The 19867-nt window shown below is 45.3% G+C and overlaps 1 protein-coding gene across 2 annotated transcripts in view; it reads left to right on the top strand.

Annotated features, from left to right (window-relative positions):
- The window catches only part of tp63 (tumor protein p63), a 33577-nt gene that overhangs the window by 9680 nt on the left and 4030 nt on the right, over positions 1-19867 (top strand). The window contains exons 4-10 of one of the 2 annotated variants that reach the window (XM_085347239.1): positions 8505-8762; positions 16256-16442; positions 16531-16646; positions 16939-17048; positions 17131-17255; positions 17455-17537; positions 17620-17744. In XM_085347239.1, coding sequence (XP_085203365.1) covers positions 8505-8762; positions 16256-16442; positions 16531-16646; positions 16939-17048; positions 17131-17255; positions 17455-17537; positions 17620-17744 — 1004 coding nt within the window. Of the gene's footprint in view, positions 1-8504; positions 8763-16255; positions 16443-16530; positions 16647-16938; positions 17049-17130; positions 17268-17454; positions 17538-17619; positions 17745-19867 lie in introns of both variants that reach the window. The other variant, XM_085347238.1, reaches the window with a different exon arrangement.

Below are 19867 nucleotides of genomic sequence, written 5' to 3'. Positions count from 1 at the left end.
CAAATAAAAATTTCGTTCGGGGAGCTGAGTAACGTTACACTGCGCATCCCCCAAGGGGGCCTGTGCTCTCTTGAACTGATGATTAACGGCTCTACCCCCACCACCCACTTTCCACTTTGTGCACCAGAGAGGGGCGTGGTGCAGCGATTGGCACAGCAGCAGATCTGGCAGCATCGCTGTGGGCTAAAAGCTCGCTCCGGTGGCTGCTTGCCAATCACCAAGCCCCAGCCGTTATTACAGAGTCATACCTCTGTTTTGATGAAAAGCTGCGGTGGGCGAACCCTTCCTCTTCCACCCATGTGGAGGTGTGCCTCTTTCATGAGTCATTAGAATGCAGCTCACTGTTTAGTGCCCCGGGGGACTTATTTGTATTGTGTGGGCTTTACGTTTAATGTGAAATTCCTTTTTATTCTACTTTTTTTTTCTTTCTTTCTTTCTTTTTTTTTTGCACTGTAGCTGCAGGGCAACAATTTAACGCAGCACCTGCCTCTGTTGTAGAGGTCCCAGGTCTCATCTATCAGTACGTGTCTTCTCCATGTAAAGGTTGTGGAGGTGGGGTGGCAACGAAGGGGGAAGGAGAGGGTAGAATAACATGAAGGAATGTAGCGGGGATCGTGGCAGGAGAAACGCTATATCCTACCCCAAACAGCTGATTTTACAGCCAGATAAAGCTGTGATCAGCTGTGCGTGGAAGATGCAGTTGTCGAGCAGAGGCACCGAGGTGCTTTTCAGTCGCAGGTTAGAGTTTAAACAACTTTACAGAGGAGTAGCTCAATCAACACGAGGCTCCTTCGAGATCTAATTACATGTTTGTGTTTGGATTTTTTTCCCCTCACCTACTGTGTGTCTCGGCGTGAGTGCCCCTGTGTTCAGTGTTTGTGCAGATGAGGGGTTTTCTCTTTTGTTTCCCACATTTAACAGAGCTGAAATTAATGCTTTTTAATGCAGACTTTAGCACATGTGGTGCGCTTGTTACCACAGCGTTTGAGCCCTTTCCTCCAGCCTTTACCTCCCAACGTTATTTTTTTTTCTCTTTCTAAGCAGCGAGAGGCTTGGCGTCAAACTTTATTCGTCAGGACATCACACTTTATTTAATCCGAAGCAAACTGGTGCATGAAGTAGACAGCCATAAAGCGCTCCTTTATTTTGTTTTAATGCTCCACCAGTTTGCCTCCAGCACTTAAAGGTGAAGACCAAAGAACGGTTGCTTGCCACGGTCCACTTGAATGACTGTTGATTTGGTAAGAAGTCAGAGTTTAGATGTGGGGATGTGGGGCCCCTGTTACTTTCTTTGTTGGTCATGGTGAGCTGTGTTTTTACGCCGCAGTTTCATATGGTGCCGGGTTCAACAAAAAAACATGCAGGTTGTGACCAGGTGAAAACATCTTTCAGTAATAATGTTTTCTACTGTTTGATAATATTTTATCTGTCTCAGAATGAGACTTTAGAGCCGACTGTGCACTCGAGTGTGGCTGGTCCAGATGTGGTGAGGACACAGGCTTAACTGAAGTCTGTGCATATCTCATAAAGATGTGCTTTTTTTTTTTTTTTTTTATAAACAAGGGTGTGAAGAATATTTTTCCAGTCCAGGTGATTTTCTTAAGAGGAAAAGTTAGAGGCTCTTCAGGGATGCCAGCAGGAAAAACCTGTTATGGATATTATTTTAAGAAATATCATGTTTGAAACCAGGTTTTTCAGCAGTATTGTGAGAGCTGGGGCAGAAAAAACAGGGTTTTACTGCTCAGTGGTTTAAAATCTTTAACTAGTTTATATGTTTTTATTCAGTAAAAGAAACTTTGAAATTCAATTAGGAGCTAAAAAAAGGTTCTTTTGTGTTTCACAGTTTCCTTCTGCACGGCGTCTGTGGTGATCAGATAAATGAAAAAGCAGCGATTCTGTTTGAAATAAGCGGCTGAGTCTCTGTGCTCATTGTTGGTGATACTGGAGGATATTGAAAAGCGGGCCGTGCGAGTGATCATGTTTTCAGAGCCGTGATCTACATTTCATTTTCTAGTGCCAGAGTTTTTCCTGAGTAGAAACATTTTTGGCATTCTCCAAAATGATTTTAACTGTTTCATATATGCAAACAAAATGAGCGTTTTTCTTTATCAGATTGTCAGAAATAGCACAACGGAGAGATTTCTGTTAAAGTAGGTAATAAAGATCAACTCCAGTAGGCCCATTTTGAACCAGGACTCGACAGAGCGTATAAATATAGAAAAAGAACACTTTTGAAACAGATGCAAAGTGCTTTACAGAAACATTTAAATAGATTCACACGGAAAACTCAAAAAGAACAGGTTACACATTTAAACCCGACCAAAGAGTGCGAATACTCGGGGCTCATGCTTGACCCGCACATGGACCTTGAGGCGTTCAGTACTTGAACCTCCAGAAGCTTCAGCTCGGAAACTAAAACTAAAAGTGGGTTTCCGTGGTTGCAGGTGAAGTTGAAAAGTTAAAATACTTTCCATCTTCTCAGTGTGTGAAGTTTAGATTTTAACGGAGTCTGCAGCACTGAATTTGAGCCCTTTTACTTACCAGTATGTATGTGACACAGTGCTAAAACAGGTGTAAAAACATCCCGGCTGCTCTGTTAATGCAAAGATGAAGGTAAGATGCCCAGCACATTGTTTTACAGTGTCGTCACTTGTCTGATTATTTGTATTTAAATAAAAGAATTGAATTAGCGTGCAAAAGTGTGACTCTGCAGCCATTTGGTCAGTGAAGGTCGTAAAAATCATTGCTGAAAATGTTCCCAGTTTCTCTTTCACTTATAAAATGTGTCTGTGGATAAATTAGCTTCCCTAAAAGCAGCTTCAGTGATTCAGGATTTGGTGGCAGTTGATTGTGAGGATTTTGGGATTTGCCACCCAAGTGATGCTTTCTGCTGCTCGGTCGACCATCTGCGTCTGTCAGTGAGGACGGCAGCTTACTCTGTTTTAGGTCAGGTGTCTGTGCCTTTGCAGCCTCTGCAGCCCGACACCCGATACTAAACTAATCTAGCGGACTTTAGGACTAGCCTCTTTAAAAGGAAAAACTTTAGCAAAGCCTCTTTTGTCTGAGCCTCTGGATCTGCAGATCTTTAGTCGCCGCTTGCTCCAACTCAGTTTCTCACCGCTGTAGCAGCCGAGGTGACGCAGTTAACCTTCAAGTGACCGACTGGGGTCTTTGAAGAACCCAGCTGTTTATTTCATGACATTTTTAGTCATAATGTTACCCATCACGAATCTAATGTTTACGCTTATCAGTACGTTGCTGTAGAAATGGATCTGTTTTGGAGTTCAGCTCCTGCCTTCGTTGCATTAGCCACAAACTGAGGACTCTAACCTCTTTCGCAGGTCACTGTTGTTTTAACATAATTAGAAGTTTGTTTTGCCAAACAAATGATCACCCTCAGAAGCTGCAGGTTGGCCCGTGTTTGTGGCCGGGAGTCTTAGGAGGCCACTGGCTTGAGCTCTTTAAAGTGTTGATTTGCCTTTTGTGACAGGCTGACCTGCAGGCCTGAAACCCCGGGGCCTGAGCGGGGTGTGGTTGATGATTGGAGACACTGACTGCACGTCACAGTTGTGCTTTAGATTTCAGACAACTTTCAAATCATTCTGACCACAGGGCAAGATTTTCATCCCCCCGTCACCAAAGGAGTGATGTGTGCCCTGCTGACTGGCCTCCTCCTCCTCCTCCTCTACCTCTGTCATGGAGCAGATCAGCTGGCCATATCTAAATATCATTATATCTGCAGTATGTCCTCTTAAGTCAAAATAATTCTCATTTTATGTGATTATATAAAGACACACATGCTCTTTTAGATGTTCATCTGAGCCTATATTGTCAATTTTCTGTGAATTTTTATTTATTTATTTATTTTTTACATCTGCGTTGTGCATGTTTTTAGTTCATATTAATCAAAACAATTCATTAAAAAATGTCTCAGCATCACCCAACAGTTGTAAGAAGCTTCTCTGCACAAACTGTATGATTCCCAATTAAATTGAATCCCACTCACTAGGCCACTCTTATTGGAGCTGCTGGAGTCACAGGAGAGCGAGCGGCTCAGTCCCACCGTCATTACACAGGCCGAGAAACAATGCATGTTTCCAAAACAGATCTACAGCAGTCATCTCTGATAGATACAAGTAATCTACGGGAGTCCCTTTGTTTTCCTGCAGGCCTCTCCATTCAGAGTGCTCTGGGGCTTCAGAGGGGAGCCATTCTTATGCTAACAAGCAACTGTGTATCTGTCCCGAGCCCAGACCGCAGCTCCCACTCAGCGGCCTGCACTGTAGGAATTAATCGTCTCTCTCATCTCTTTTTTTCTAATTTGGAAAATTATTTTAAACCACCCGAGGCATTTCTTTTTTTTGTTAAAAACTCATTTAAAATGTTTTAGTTTTAATTCGTTCAGACGCTGTTCCTGTTCTCAGGAACAGCGCTGTTTTTTGAAAATTCAAGACAAAAACATACTTTTTTCTCCATTTTCTGTCGCTTTGCCTTCTGCGTTGTCACGTCGTTGCATATAAAAATTAATAAAACGTCTGAAATGCTTTATTTTGGTTGCAGTTCATTATAAACAAAGCTGCCAAGTCGACAAAGTCATTCGTTTTCTCTGCAGAGTTTTCTCTGCAGAGCAAGGCCTCTTCTTCTGGGTGTGGACAGGTAAAGCTCCTCAGGCCCACCCCCTTTTCTTCCAAGGTATATATGACCATCCCATAGATTCTTATAGGAGCTTCTGCTTGTCCACTTTGCATCTGTAGTCCACATCACTCCTTTTAGAGTGAGGAAAAGAGATTTGTGGAATCCTGGAGCCAGTGGAGCAAACAGCAGCAGCTCTGCTCAATCTCAGTGCCAACATGTTGTACCTGGAGACGGGGACCACAACTTCTTACAACGAGGTAAGAGCAGTGCGGGAAACAGGGCATCAGCCTTCGCTTCCATTCTTTGGTCCCCCAGCCTCCCTGGCGTGAAGGACACATCAGAGAAAAAGGCCTCGTAGTTTGAAGCGTAGATTTTATGCCACTATTTAACGTTCCGTAGATTGGATTTGTGTATTCATCTAACTGAGACATAAACTGCAGATGTGACAGTCCAGAGAGCAGGGGAATGTAAACACAAATCTGGATATTTCCTTCTTGTGAAATGGCTGCTGTGTGTGTGTGTGTGTGTGTGTGTGTGTGTGTGTGTGTGTGTGTGTGTGTGTGTGTGTGTGTGTGTGTGTGTGTGTGTGTGTGTGTGTGTGTGGCGGGAAAGGATTTAATCTGTTTCTATGTCTCAGAGTTTGTTTCTTGGTAAAAGTTGGAAAATTTGGGGGGACAAAACTGAAAATGGTTTTGATTTAACGTGGCGCCACGTTTCTCTTTCCATTAAATCTTCTGTTCTGTTGAAACCAAAGACAACAAAAGTTTAAAGAGTAAAATGTGAGGAAAAAGTTTTTAATAGATACATATTCTTTAAAAAAAAAAGAAAAAAAAATCTGTTCCTGTAGATTCATATTTTACCCTAAGAGGGAAACCATAATTGTTGCCTTATCTGTGTTTGCCGAGCTCGATGGCAAACATATCATCTTAGCTTTATTTTCTTCTTTTTCAAATATGATTGACAACCCGAACTCTAAGTTAAACAATTCAATCTCAGCTCTTTTCCTTGGATCGTGCTTTTGCTTTTCCATATATATGTCTGTTATTTCTTTTTCTTTCTTTCTTTTTTTTCCCACTAACTGAATTCCAAACCAAAGCTAACGCCGAGCGGTGATAGATTCTCAGATTGCAGGTTGCGGATAGCAGGTGTGTCAGTTCGCTGTCTTTTTAAGTTGTTGAGCAGGGGGTCTTTAAGTGGTGTCCAGGTCAGTGTGTGTGTCTGAGTGTGAGTGCGTGCGTGTGCGGGGTATCGGGTTCCCCCCGGTCCCCAGTCTCCTGGGAGCCGCTGCAGCCATTAGATGGTGGCCGGCCAGGCATTGCTGTTTTGTCCGGGGTCGTAATTGCTTTAATGGTATGTTGATGTAGATACAATCACCTGAGGTGCCGATAGACCCCCACCCACCCAGCCCCACCTCACCTCCCCCCTCTCGGCCTTGTTGAGCCTTTAATGTCTCCCTCCCCAGATGGTCTCATACGCTGGTCCAACGATGAGCGGGTCAGCGGAGAGCCTGGAATGAGCTCTTTCCCCCTCAGGCCGGGTCTGATCTGGCTCCTGCTGTCTCTCAAGATTTGGCGTTATCAGTGTTTGCGCTCTGCGGCTACACAAAGCAGCAGCAACAGGAGGATTTTAGAAGCTCTAGATAGAAACTGTGGAGCTTTCAGTTGGTCAGTATAAGTGCTGAAAGAGTGTGGCGCTTCTGCTCCGCGTAGGGGACTGCTGTTACGTCTGTGGAATTTTCTGGGTTTATCAGAGACTGTGATCTGTGTTCTCACAAAGAAAACAATCTCTGCTGCCTCGCGATGCTGCTGATAATGACACTCGCGCTATTAAACTGATGAGAAACGAGTCAAAAGCACCGAACCGACTCTTTAGACAAGAGTTTTGGCGGGAGTGCAGAGAGCATTTTCACCATTAACATTTCATATTTATTCAGTGAATTCATTTGGTCGCATACCCAGCGAGGAATGCATTGATTTGAATGCATGCACGCGCCGAACCCAACGCCGCAGCAGCAACTTCTAAATGAGCCCTGCCACGTGTATTTAAAATATCCCTGCTATGTGTTGTGGGTAATTCAGGCAATCGCTGTGAAGGTCAACAGTGTCCTTTTGCCGCTGGTCTGAAGCGTTAGCCCAGCATTTTCTCTCAGACAAAGAAATGAGCTCTCAGGCCTCGAACAGAAAGCGCAGCTTTTTGTAAACTTTATTAAAGGCTGCTGCTGATTTACTGCGCTTCTGCTTTGCACAGCCGTGGCATCCCAGAGGCCTGAACACAGCGTCAGCTATAAACAGAAGGAATTTTTAAGAGCTGCTAAAGTGGTTATTAAATGCTGGCTGTATTATAGTGGAATAAGATCTGATTAAAGGAAATGAAGAGAAGGCCTGAAAGTCCCTCACGCTGCCCTTTCTAAAAGCTGATATCCTGCTTCCAGCCAATTAAACATTAAAACGCGATGAGTTCAGGTGAAACCTCGCTATCTGGTCAATTACAGCTTTATCCTCAAATCCTCATCTTTGATCCTGATTTTCACTTACACCACGAGAAGCATTATCTCAGGCCCTGTATTTAATGTTAAGTAGTCTACGTCAGCCTGTCTGCTTTATTCTTCTGCTTTTATCTATGTTTGGTCTGAGGCCACCATCAGCCTTTTCTTTAGAATAATCATTTGGCATTGATAATTGGTGCCTGTCAGATCCACCATAGCAGCTGCCAGCATCAGGTACTGGGGGAGGCTGTGTCATCTCTCAATGGCTGAGTGCCTCAGTGGAATTGCACCATAGTTCAAAAGAATCACTCTGATATCACCATCGCTCGCGCTTCATTTACGGGAAAACGGTGTACAAACAGGAAATAAATCCACCGAGCTCGTTCCCATGGGAAACGGGGATTATTTTCATTTTTAAAATATGCGTAGGTGGGGAAAAAAAGAACTTTGTTTTTCTTACCATCCATTTTTCCCCCTGATTAGATCCACAGAGCCACTCTTAGACCTGTAATACGTGCGTATAATCAGTCATTTGTGTGAGAGCGTGTGTGTCCCCACTAAAAGCTGCAGGGGCTCCCCCAGGAAGGACTTTCTTTCTTTCTGTGCGTGCGTGTGTGCTCCATTCACAAAACACTTGTCTCTTAACACCTGCATGCCCGGCATAATTGTTTCACGCAGCCTCCTTATAAGCTCCGGTGTCATTGTTTCTGAGGGGCTTAAGCCCCCCTTCCTCTGCCAAACAGCCGCTCCCCTGTGGCGCTGCTGCACAGGTATGCCGAGGTTGACTCCAGTGACCTCTCTCAGGTGTGTCTATGGATCTGTGTGTAATAAAGCGGCATCGTTGATTCATAAGTCACTCCCTTGACTAATAGTTATCTAACCTACCAACCTAGTGTTTTGTTGATCATCTGGAGCAACACTAACACCTGGCAGGGCAGTGGGTGTGAGTCGGACAGCTGTGGCCAGCCGTGCTCGAAATAAACGAGAGGCCCTGGAAAGATTGATGGCCGTCTAAAGAGCACGAGCGATGGCACCTCTTCCAGGAATGTGCTGTTTATAAATGGAAAGGAATGAGGTGAATGGCAAGCAGAGCAAGCAAGAAGGGGCTGGCTACCACCCAGGAGTACTCTCCATCCTCTCTAAAGGGGACATATTTTAATTCCACTCGTCCTGTCTGAATATATGTGGGAAAAGAAATGGCTTTGTAGGGAGAACGTGTTTATTTCATGTGTTGTCTTAATCTTCTACCTTAATCACTGATGTTTGGATGAGGCTAACTGTTTTTATTTCTTTATTACAAAATTTGCACAAAACATTTCGTCTGAAGCATCTGTGACTGAACACCTTTGTCGCTCTTCCCCCTCCCCCTCCTCTCCATCTTCAGTCACAGTACACAAACCTGGGGCTCCTGAATGGTATGGATCAGAACATTCAGAACGGCGGCTCGACCTCCACCAGCCCCTACAACAACGACCACGCGCAGAACAACGTGACCGCCCCGTCGCCCTACGCCCAGCCCAGCTCCACCTTCGATGCCCTTTCCCCCTCACCGGCCATCCCATCCAACACAGATTACGCAGGCCCACACACCTTTGACGTGTCCTTCCAGCAGTCCAGCACAGCAAAGTCTGCCACCTGGACGGTAAGACCCGTGTTCGCTCAGTGTTTGTGGAGTCCTGCATAAAGTTAGCGGGGTTCCACTTCCTTTTCTGCAAGAGGTCTCGCATTAATGTCGTGCAGACCCCACTGATAGGCCTCTGCAGGTGGGACAGATTTGAGTGAATATGATTTATTTCTTAATAATAATTGTGCTGAACTCACAAATTTGACCAGAGTGAGAAAAGACTCGGACTAAGAACATTTACCGAATATTTAATTGAAGTTAATTTTGTAATATTGATCAGATAAATGTGTTTATGGTTTAGTTTGCATTAACTAGAATAACTTTGCGCTTCACTTCTGATCAACAGGTGAGTACTGGAGGTTAAGAGAGTACACTAAGTAACACATGAACTTTTTGATTTAAATAAGATATACAGGAAGCTGGAATTTTACTTAAGTATAAAGACGGAAAATAGGGAGAAGAAGAAGAAAGACTCTGTTACACCATCTCCCATCGTTCCTGTCCTGCTGGACAGAGGCTGCATTCATGTTTTCTTTATCTTATGTTCCATAAATTATGTTTTTAATTACACATCATAACAATCAGCACTCAAGATAAAGATATGACTTTTATAGCTACAAAAGAATGAAAGCTTTTGTCATTTTTTTATTGTGTAATAAATTTAAATGTGCTGCCTGTCAGCCTAACCCATCATTGTAGGAGGTGATGATTTATCGGGGTGGAGGTTAAAGAGACACTTTCACCTATGAACTTCTTATCTGACTTCTGGCTGGGAAGAATGTCACCTGAGATATTTTTACATCAGGACTGAACCTCAGGGTTTTTAAGTTAACTTCTCACTGACAGGGGGAAGAGTGCATACACTGTCAAAATCATGGATGCACTCATTCATGTGATAGGAAATGTGTTAGCTTGAGTAAGTAAGGCTTGAGTTGTCTCACTTGACAGAAAATGTGCTATTTTCTCATATTTCGACCATTTTAGATACAAAAATGTCTGGGAATTGTTAATTTTAGCTAACCAAACTGCTAACAGTGCAGGTCATTTAGTGTTAAAACTTCTTGACAAAGCACCAAAAACAACTTTCTACAGGAAACCAGAGCCCTGCATGTGTGGCAGGTTAAAGTGAAAATGAAGAAGCTTAAACCTTTATTAATCTCACAGTGACCTCACTCAAGTGAAATGTCCCTTTTCCTTAGAAGTCGGGTAAAGTTTACTGATGCTTTGTTGATGACAGAGGTAAACAGGTTGAATCGTTGCTCCTTTCCCGTGCAGCTAGATGTCACCATCGTCGACTCATTAAACAGACTCAACCGGCTCCTCTCGCTCTGTCATTACGCATCACAGGGCTGAGGGACAGCTGTTGCATCAGTGCCCCGCCTGCTCGGTTGTTAATGTGTGCGATCTGTGGCGATGCGGGAACAGAGGCGCAAGGTCGGTGCACTAATGCACTCTAGCGGACGAAATTGGCGGCGGCTTTTTGTCCCTGCGTCATAATTTGGGACAGCTGTCACATCATCTAGTGACGGCGTGGGCGTCAAAGGAAACCCCGTCTGTTCACATACAGAATCTGGGTGACGTAACTTTGTGACATGTCAGTTATTACATAACGGAACAGAAAACGCTTAATACAGAAACATATTTATTAAAAATTTCCAATTAACAGTCAAAAATGCGGGCCGTTTGAGGAAAACCTGCTGAGCGCATTGATGCGCCGAATTTAACGTGCTGTAGCTTCCAGGCAAACTCAGGGAGTGCTGGGCGATCTCGCCTTACTCCTTGGCCACGCCGAGTGTGGGATCGTCACATTTGCCCAGTTCCCACAGTGCCTCAGTCATCCCTCTCATTTTCAGTCCAAAAACAAAAGTGTTTGTCTGATGTGCAACCGTGAGGTGGCTCACACTGTGGTTTGTGAGCGGCACGCCCCAGTCGCAGTCGTCCCGTCGTAGACACATGCAGGGAACCAACGATGTGTCCCACAGTCATAACATGATGCAAGACTGGTTTGATTGGTCTGGCTTAACATGGAAAAGTCAGGGATTGCTACTTACAATCATTGCACTGATTAAAGACTTAACTTTATTTAGTAGTTCAGAGTTTAAAAAAACATTAAAAATATTTTTAAAAACTCGTTTTTTTTGTATAAATTCTATTTTTTAAAGTGCAGTCGCCCAAAGTCTCCACAAGGATAAGAAACGGGCACGAGCGCTAAAATATGAGAGCAGTAAACACAAACAAGTGCTGTTGTGCAACATCGTCTCGTACAGTTAACCAATCGAAATAAAGTTTGTTCTCCTAGCGAAGGATGGGTAGCATTACAAAATCAGAGCCATTAAAAAGTAATTAGCATCACCTTTTGTGCAAAGCACCTCCTTACGATGACTTTTACATTAGCAAGAATAACAACTTTGCACACCTGTGGATAACCAGTCTGTGCACAGAGGCTGTGGAGCCAGTTGGACATTTACATCAGCAGCACCACATAATCGACAACAAGCTTGTTCACTTCCCTCGGTGACAGCTAAACTCTAAGCTGTTCCTGTTTCAGAGCTGAAGCACCACCATCATTATCCTCCTCAACTGGCCACCAGTGTTGGTGGAGATTGCAAATGTGCTGCTGATATAAAGCTATTGCACTGGGAACAAGTAACTGAGCCCATTTGAGAAGTTAAAATACACGTCTGACTTAAATGTCAATTTATTTCCCTGTGGTAACAGAGGCGGGGAGGTTTCCTTGGTTCCTTTATTTACTGCAGACATGACACGTACTTCCTGTTGTTACGATCTATGTCCATGAAAACAAACACACAGACTGCTTTTTAATGACTGTTTTTAATTGGAGTTTGATTTTGACCATACATAAATAAGAGCCAGGAAGTGGATGCACTGCACTGCTTAGAGTTTAGAGCCTGTTTAGAGCGCTCATCTGGAGTTGGCCTTGAAAACAATAATGCACAAATAAATGATGACCAGCACGTGACTGATTGCTTGTAATGTTTTCTGTGAGGTCGGGCTGGTTCCACATGCTCTGTTGTTGTTTTTGTACCTCGCAGCCAGGTTAAATGTCACTCAACTCTGAAATGCAGTTGATCCTGTCAGAGAGGATTCGTTACAGCGTTTCCCCGCCGAACATCGTTTTGTTGATTTCCAGATTGGCTCATAGAGAGAGTCATTTTCGCTGGCTGCAGCTTCCAGTCTGATTCTAAAGAAGAGTGATTACAGCGTCGGTTCCCATCTCAAAGGAGGCTCCCTCTCCTGATCTCAGGAGATCTTTCGTAAAGCTCCCATAATCTCAGCCCAATAAGCTCAACTGCTGGACTGATGGACTGATGGCAGAGAGCCACCGTAGATGTCACTGCAGCTTTGCTCTGTGCATAGATCCACTAATGCCCCCTTTTTGAAGGCCTGTGGGATCTTCCACGGGGACTTAGTGGACTGTGTACTGTACTGTTTGATGACTGTTCTGATGGAGACACACCTAATCCCTAACCCACACCTTAACCTCTTCCTGTCTAGGATGAGGCACACAGCAAAAGGTGCAACACGTCAGTGTTTCCCAGAAACTGCTCCCACACGGTTTTCCTGCCGGCACTCCTGCAGCCTGCACGGCGTTCCCTCCCCCAGCGCTCGGTTAGAGAAAAACAATCGCCGGGTCAAATGAATACACAAGTTTAGAGATGTTTCATCTTCTTTGCGCCGCTAAAGGAGGCAGCCATTGTTGTCAGGGTAAAGACTAGTTGTGTTTGCGGTGTGTATTAACTGCCACCATATTTAGTCAAAGGAGAGGAATGTCATGGTTCGGGCTATCACTGGGACGCTGTTGAGCCCAGGGGGATTACAGTAATGGATTGAGGGCCTGTAGATAATACTTGTGTAAATACCGTGTGCCTCTTTCCTGAACCCTGTGCTCTTGGAGTGGGCTCTGTCTTTTTTTGAGAGAGTTAAGCTTGATGGTTGCATCTCACATTGCGCCGGAGGAGGAGGAGGAATGCTCAAAGAGAAGAGTGTTCTAGCGAAAGGCGGCAAGACGCAACTTGCCCATGGAACATCTGCGGGCCCGTCCCACGCCTCACGAGATGGGGCTGAGACTTGTTTGTGTCAAGAAGCTTGTCACGACTCGCCCGTCGCAGAGAGACAAACCCTGAAAGCTACAGATGGGAAAAGGTGGAGGGGAGAATTTTTAAAAAGGCAGAGTTGAAAAGGTTTTTATGATATGGGCTATGGGATTTCTCCATAATCTTCTCGGAAAAGCCCTTTCTCTTACAGTTTAAGTTACAAGATTCCTTTTTTTTCCGCTTTCTGACAGAGTACCTGCAGCAGTGATTTACAGCAACAGAAAGCAGGCTCATGCTGTGGCGGTATAAATATAAAAGGCAGATATTAGTCTGTCATCAGGGGGAAAAGGAGGAATTTAAATCAGACCTCACCAAACTGAGTTTGTTGGAGTTCTCTCAACACAGAAATCATTGTTGTGTTATAATTGAAGGTTGGAACGACAAAAAAGTGCTGGCAGCTCAAACGCTTCCTTCAAGGATAAGCAGATCAAACAGTTTTTGAAAATAATTTTAAGCATGTTTAGCAAACTTTGGCTGCTCTCCATCTGAAAAGAAAAGGAGAAAATCCTCGATTGCTTTTTTTTCCCCTAAACCTCTTCCCACCTGCTGTGCTTTCAGTTTTAAAGTTGAAGTTACAGTTGTTCTGCTGAAGACATTTGATTGGCAAATCCCAAGAGGGACAGATACATGTTTGACTCTTTCAACACCGGCTACGTGATGCTGCTTGCCCGGGGGCAGGTGTCATCCCTAAGATTGGGTGGTCGAGATTGGTGCTGATAGCTTCGGCCGAGCAGATTGTCCGCTAAAATGTTCAACTTTTCCCCGTTTTAGATTTAAGAAGCAGGTGCTTTGCTTCAGTTTCAGAGAAAAGTAGCGCGAGGGAGGAAAAGAACTCTTTGGATTATTGTTGAATTAAACAGGTTTGGGAGACGCTGTAGGCATGACATGACATGTCAGGTATGAAGAAGACAAGACCAGAGGCGCCAAACGTTGCTTGTTTAAGGCCTGATGTTTGTCAGGACTTGACTTCTGCATGCGCCCGCAGCGCCTGTCAGGTAGAAAGGAACGCTACAACTGTGGGCCTGCCCCAACCTGCGCAACACAGGAAGTGTGTGTCTCTGTGTTCCTGTGCTGTGTGTTTGTGTGCATTAGCTGCATGTGTGCAATTACTTTCTATGTCCGAGTATCAGGACAAATTGCATGTTGCGCGTAGTCAGATTATCCCAGAGACGCATTTTCGTTGTAGCTTGAAAGCTGCAGTGCTGTGTCCGCACGGTTTCCAGCCGAGCTTTCCAGATGTGCACGTAGAATTTAAAAGTCCAGCCACTTTAGGTCATTTATTACTTTTGCCCCGTGCCAGCTGAACAATGCATCACGTGTGTTTCCTGCAAACACTCGCAGAAGTTTTCTTGTGATTTCTTTGATTGTGATTAAGCGGCTCTGCATTGTGCGCCTTGTGTTCCTCGGCCGTGTAATTCACATTGTGACCAATGAAAGGCTCATAATTACATGTTAACACCTGAGCGCCGCACCCTGTGTGAGCCACTGAATCCCCATCAGTCAACTGGCTGTCCTCCACCCTGAACAGTGTTGGCTTTAACCGCATGCTGCTTTCAGCAATCAGCAGCTCCTGCTCTCACTGCTGAGCAAACACAGCAGCAGCACAGAGCTGTGCACTCAAAGTTTGTAGCTTCAGGGCTGGGGTGGGCCACTCGTGTGTGTGTGTGTGTGTGTGTGTGTGTGTGTGTGTGCATGTGTGTGTGTTTGAAACTGTAGGATATCATCTAAACAAACTTTGTGTTTCTGGCCTAACATTCGCGATTAGATCTTTAGGCTCAGATTTGTGCAGACCCTTTACACACCACCTCTCTCTTTCTCTTTTGCTCTTCTTCCACACCCTCGCCCCCCTTCCTCCATCTCTCTGCTTGGCTTCTCCACCTCATTTAGCTGACTGACAGAGGCGTACGGGGAGTATCAGGTTAGGAGCGAGGGGGCAACTACAGCCATTCATCTTGGAGGCATTTTTTTTTTAAAAGCTGCTAGAAAGCCGCTTTGATTTTAAGGAAGAGTCAGTTCAGTTGCCGTGTTGAGCTTAAACTGCCCTCATCAGTCAATCTATCGTGTCCTTGTGCACGAATCAAAACGCAGTTTTATTGTTAAAATTTTCTGCTTTGCATTCGTATTTCCCAGCAGTGAGCATCAGCGCTGCAGCGTTGACGTTGGGTCACTATAAGAGGGTCACTTGAGGAAAGCAGCACATGTGAAAAGTTGCGTTTAATAGCAGACTGCATCAGTGGGCGAAACGCAGGCATAAGGCAGAGACGGGGAGGTGCACTTTTAGGTTTGTCCTGATGAAAGGAGAGGTTGCGCCTGAGGAGAAGAGCAGAAAATGTCCGTGCCAAGCTTGTGTAATATTTAAAGTGAGCACAGACGGTTCCTGGGATGAGCTTCTTTTCATTGGAAGCAAACTTAATAGAGGTGCAATTTTATGTTGCATTGTTCCCGAACACAGCCCCGAGCAGTTTTCACAATGTTCACTTTTCATCACTCAGAAATGAAACTGACAGGAAAATTTCCCCTCCGCCCCTCCACCCTCAGCTCTGTGCACATAGAGGATTTAAAGCTCTGCTTGCACAGCAGTGATTTGAATGGCTTGTGTACACAGTTGGGTTGTGCCTATTAGTAAGAACTCGGTCTTTCTGATGCCTTTACTGGTTATCGCTTCTAACAGTGCCAAGGATCAAGGTGCATCCATTATTCAAGACTCCTGGCTTGCACACTTGAGCCTGAGCCAGTTTGTGTGATCAACCATCACATTTTGGCTCGTCGCTGATGAATCTTTTGTGACTGCCGCGATTAGCCCTCCGCTCCTTCACTCGGAGTCGTTGTCATCCACCTGCACTCAGCCTAATGCAGCTCCAGCCTGCCAGGCGCTTCAGAAGCTGCTCTGTGTGATGAGTGGCCATCAGATGCTTTAAAAGAGATGAAAGCCAAGCCCTGTTTAATTGCCCCTGGAGGGGTCCATTTTATGGTGCTCCTCGGAAGTCCCAGAGGCTGTCTGTGAGACATCTTTGAGGTTGGCCAATAGTCACTTGTAGGGCCGAGTGCTGTGTGTGTTTATTTAAGTGGGTCATAATCACAGTCTTCAGTTTAACCCTTTTTGCTTCAGGGGAGCCAGAAGTGCACAGCTGAGGCAGCAGGTGTTACCAAAGTCCTTCAAACACCGCTGTGCACTTATTTTTAAGCTAAATTAGTTTAATTAAATTTTACTGGTCACCAGGAATCTGAGAGTTTCCACCAAAATAAGGTTTCCAAAAGCCTTTCCCCCCTGACTTTATCCATTTACTATCACGTCTCGGGTGTTTCTGTGATCAATCTGTGCTTTTAAAATTTAAGTCAATCCCCCATCAAAACTTTTCTGTAATCTTTTGTGTTTTCTCTCGTTTTGTTTTGCAGTATTCGACCGAACTGAAGAAGTTATACTGCCAGATCGCCAAGACATGTCCCATTCAGATCAAAGTCCTCACCACTCCTCCCCAGGGTGCCGTGATCAGAGCCATGCCTGTTTACAAAAAAGCTGAACACGTGACCGAGGTGGTGAAACGCTGCCCGAACCACGAGCTCAGCCGCGAATTCAACGACGGTCAGTCGAAATCCCACCGCCTCGTGTTTCACTTCGGCCGTCTTTGTTTGTTGTTGGCGTTTGACCATACGACTCGCGTTGCTTCCAGGTCAGATAGCGCCGCCGAGCCACCTGATCCGCGTGGAGGGAAACAGCCACGCCCAGTACGTGGAGGACACCATCACTGGGAGACAGAGCGTCCTGGTTCCTTATGAGCCTCCCCAGGTGAGCTGTCCATCAACCTACAGGGTATCCAAGCGACAAACGACTCGGATGGCGACAGACAGCGAGTTCGCTGTCATGTTCAGCTGCTCGACACTTCGCCAACCTCTCCGTCAAAGCTTTCAGTGCCGCCATGAAAGCTTCAAAGACGCACATTTTTCAAATACTGGTTAAACATTTGGATTCTGCATAATTAAACCAATTTAAATGACCCGAACCTGAAATATGTCCAAATACGACCTCTGTTTTTGCGCCTGCCGCCGTCACTCACCTGCAGTCTCATTCTCCTCCTCAGGTGGGGACCGAATTCACCACCATTCTGTACAATTTCATGTGCAACTCGAGCTGCGTGGGCGGAATGAACAGACGCCCGATTCTCATCATCGTCACCCTGGAAACCAGAGAGTAAGCCGTGCCGCCGCCACCTCCGTCGCCCCCCCTCGTTGGCCGTGCTTTGTTTCTGACAGAGGATGTCTTTGTCTCCCAGCGGTCAGGTTTTAGGGCGCCGTTGCTTCGAAGCCAGGATCTGCGCCTGCCCGGGCCGCGACCGCAAGGCCGACGAGGACAGCATCCGGAAGCAGCACGTAACGGACGCCACAAAGAGCAGTGAGGGTACGAAACGCCGTAAGTAGGGCCGGGGCTGGTGACGGGCTGACGTGCTTTTGGTCTTCCTCGACATGCAGCTGGCGTCGAGGACTCTCACTAACCTGCCTTTCCCCTCGCTTCTTCCCCCTCCTGCTCTGTCTTAGGTCGACTTGTTCTCTTTAGCACGGCGGCCGCTGTATTCACGCTCTCCTCTTCTCTTTTTCAGCCTTCCGACAGGTTTCCCACGGCATACAGATGTCCGCCATCAAGAAGAGAAGATCCACAGATGAGGAAGTTTTTTGTTTGCCTGTAAGTGTGGCTCCGCTGTCTCACACGGCTTGGGGTGCGTCTGAGCTGCTCACTGACCTCTCGTCTTATCTGTTCCCCTCAGATTAAAGGACGCGAAATCTATGAGATTTTGGTAAAAATCAAAGAGTCGCTGGAACTCATGCAGTTCCTGCCGCAGCACACAATAGAGTCATACAGACAGCAGCAGCAGAACCTCCTGCAGAAACAGTGAGTACCAGAACAGATTCTTGGTGGAGTGAAACACAGATGTGCAGAACGGGCAAGCTTCACCGTTGAATTCAACTGTTTCTTTGCATGCAGCTGCACTCTCTGCCTCAGTAAACGTCTTCTTTGCTTGTGCGGAGGTTTGTTTGTCTTTCGAACGCAGGGCACTGATGACTAACTGACTGAACATGGCTCACTTGTTGCTTGAATTGTGGATTGCACTGATAAATGAGATTTCTTGATTGTATTTACTGCCGCCGCTGAAGCGTTGCAGCTAGAAGAGCTGATAATAAACGCTCTGGAGTAGGTGTTAGCCAGCGTTTCACAGAATTTACTCCGAATCAGCTCAGCCTCGCGTCCAAGCAAAAGCTGTTTTTTGTTGGGGTTTTTTTTTGTCATTTTCTTTCCTCCTTCTTGCTCTCTCTCATGGGACACGAGCCAACACTGATGAATCGTGACAAATGTACCTGGCTGCGCTTTGTTAGGGAGACGCTTCCAGAAGGTTCCCGGTAACGCCTTTGGGTGCTTTGCCAAGTTTTTACACAACAGCAGCAAACAGAATCCGTGCCTCGGCCTCATCTATCGGCTTCGGCGTAATTAAAAGTGTCTCAAACGCACACGTCCTCGTCCCGCCTCCCTTCTTTCACTGTAAGCTATGGAAACGAGGAGATGGGAGTAAGTGATAGTTTGACAGCGCTGTGATGATAATTACTGCTTATGTTCTAGTTTCCCATTAAGAGAAGGCAGACAGCCTCGCAGTGACGTAGTGCTTGCACTCGCTGTTTTTCTTTGACTTTATTTCTGTTTTTGCTGCCCGTCCGCCCTTCAGTACTAACAAGAGCTTAAAAAGCAGACGTTTAATTTCAGACAGAGAGTGCAGAATTTTTGAAGAGTTTTTCAAATTCGACACTATCAGATTTTGATGCCAACCCCCAGAATCTTGGGATTTGGTGTTTATCCTTCTCCCGTTTGTCCATTTTTGCATGCTTTTCCCAGTTTTCTTTGTAAAACCTTTGACCTGTTGGAGTTTATTACTGTATTCAGCATTGGAAATAAAAGGTTCTGTCAACAGCAGTGTTTCAGACCTTTCCTTCTTTCCCTTTAAATGTCAAATAACACCATTCTGTAAAAAGGCTGTGATCTGTGTGTGCATACTGCCATCTTCTGGACACACATGTTACTGCAGTACAGTAGGAGTTTCCTGAATCTCAAACTTGAACATTTGTAGATTTTTCTGAACATCTGGACCTCTCTGGGGTCCCTCGCTCCTTCCTCCTCCTCCTCCTCCTCTGTCAGTGAGCCCTTATTTCTGCTCTTCTCTCTCTCTCTTTCTCTTCTTTCTGGTTCCTTCCTGCAGCCTGATAAAAACCCGTCTCGGTAGCCAGCTCCTGGAACCTGCATTAGAGCAGAGACGGCGGTGCAGCTCCTCCTGAAATCCACATTCCTCCTCTTCTTCCTCCTCCCTCGACTTAAACGGACCTCCTCTCCGCCTCCTTTTCATCAACTCTGATTTCTGTGACCTGCTTCCTCCTGTGCGTCCCGGGACTCTACACCGAGGATGTGAACTTTCTGTTTCTCTCTCTGCTGCTGCTGTAAATGCTGGATGATCACGTCTTGTTTTTATTCAGCCGCGACAGACGGTGTGAGGGTTTCGGTAGGCTGCGGGCCTGCGTGATCCCCCTCCTAATCTGAACTGAACTGTAAATGAACATGTGAATTGCATGCATTATTTTTATCCACAAAGACTGTACTTTGTGGACAGGAATCATTTTAGATTTCTTATTTCTTACTAAGTGTGTTGCGTCTTTGCATTGTTGCGAGAGCTGGACTCAAATCTCTAGATTTTAATTTTGAGTTGGTTTTTTTTTTTGCTGATGCTGGTCATGTTTTCTAAAGTCACTGCGGGACAGTTTGTGTGCTTGTTTTTTCATTTTCCTCAATAAAAGATCTCCTTAAACGGAGGAAGATGTGAACCGTTCTGTTTAAAACAGATGATTTTACTCGGCTGCTGCACTTTGTCTGTCAGATTCTAATAAATGGGGTTTTTCGGCTTGAATTTTTCTCCGTTTATGAGTTTGCGTTTGCTGATTTTTGTCGAAACATAGAAAGTTAATGCTGCAGTTAAT

The sequence above is a fragment of the Diplotaxodon limnothrissa genome, linkage group LG23 (assembly GCF_057381915.1).
Source record: "Diplotaxodon limnothrissa isolate DT_005_m linkage group LG23, D_limnothrissa_male_GT1.1, whole genome shotgun sequence".
Taxonomy (NCBI): Eukaryota; Metazoa; Chordata; class Actinopteri; order Cichliformes; family Cichlidae; genus Diplotaxodon; species Diplotaxodon limnothrissa.
The sequence above is the reverse complement of the archived record's forward strand: the minus strand, read 5'-3'. Positions and strand labels throughout refer to the sequence as shown.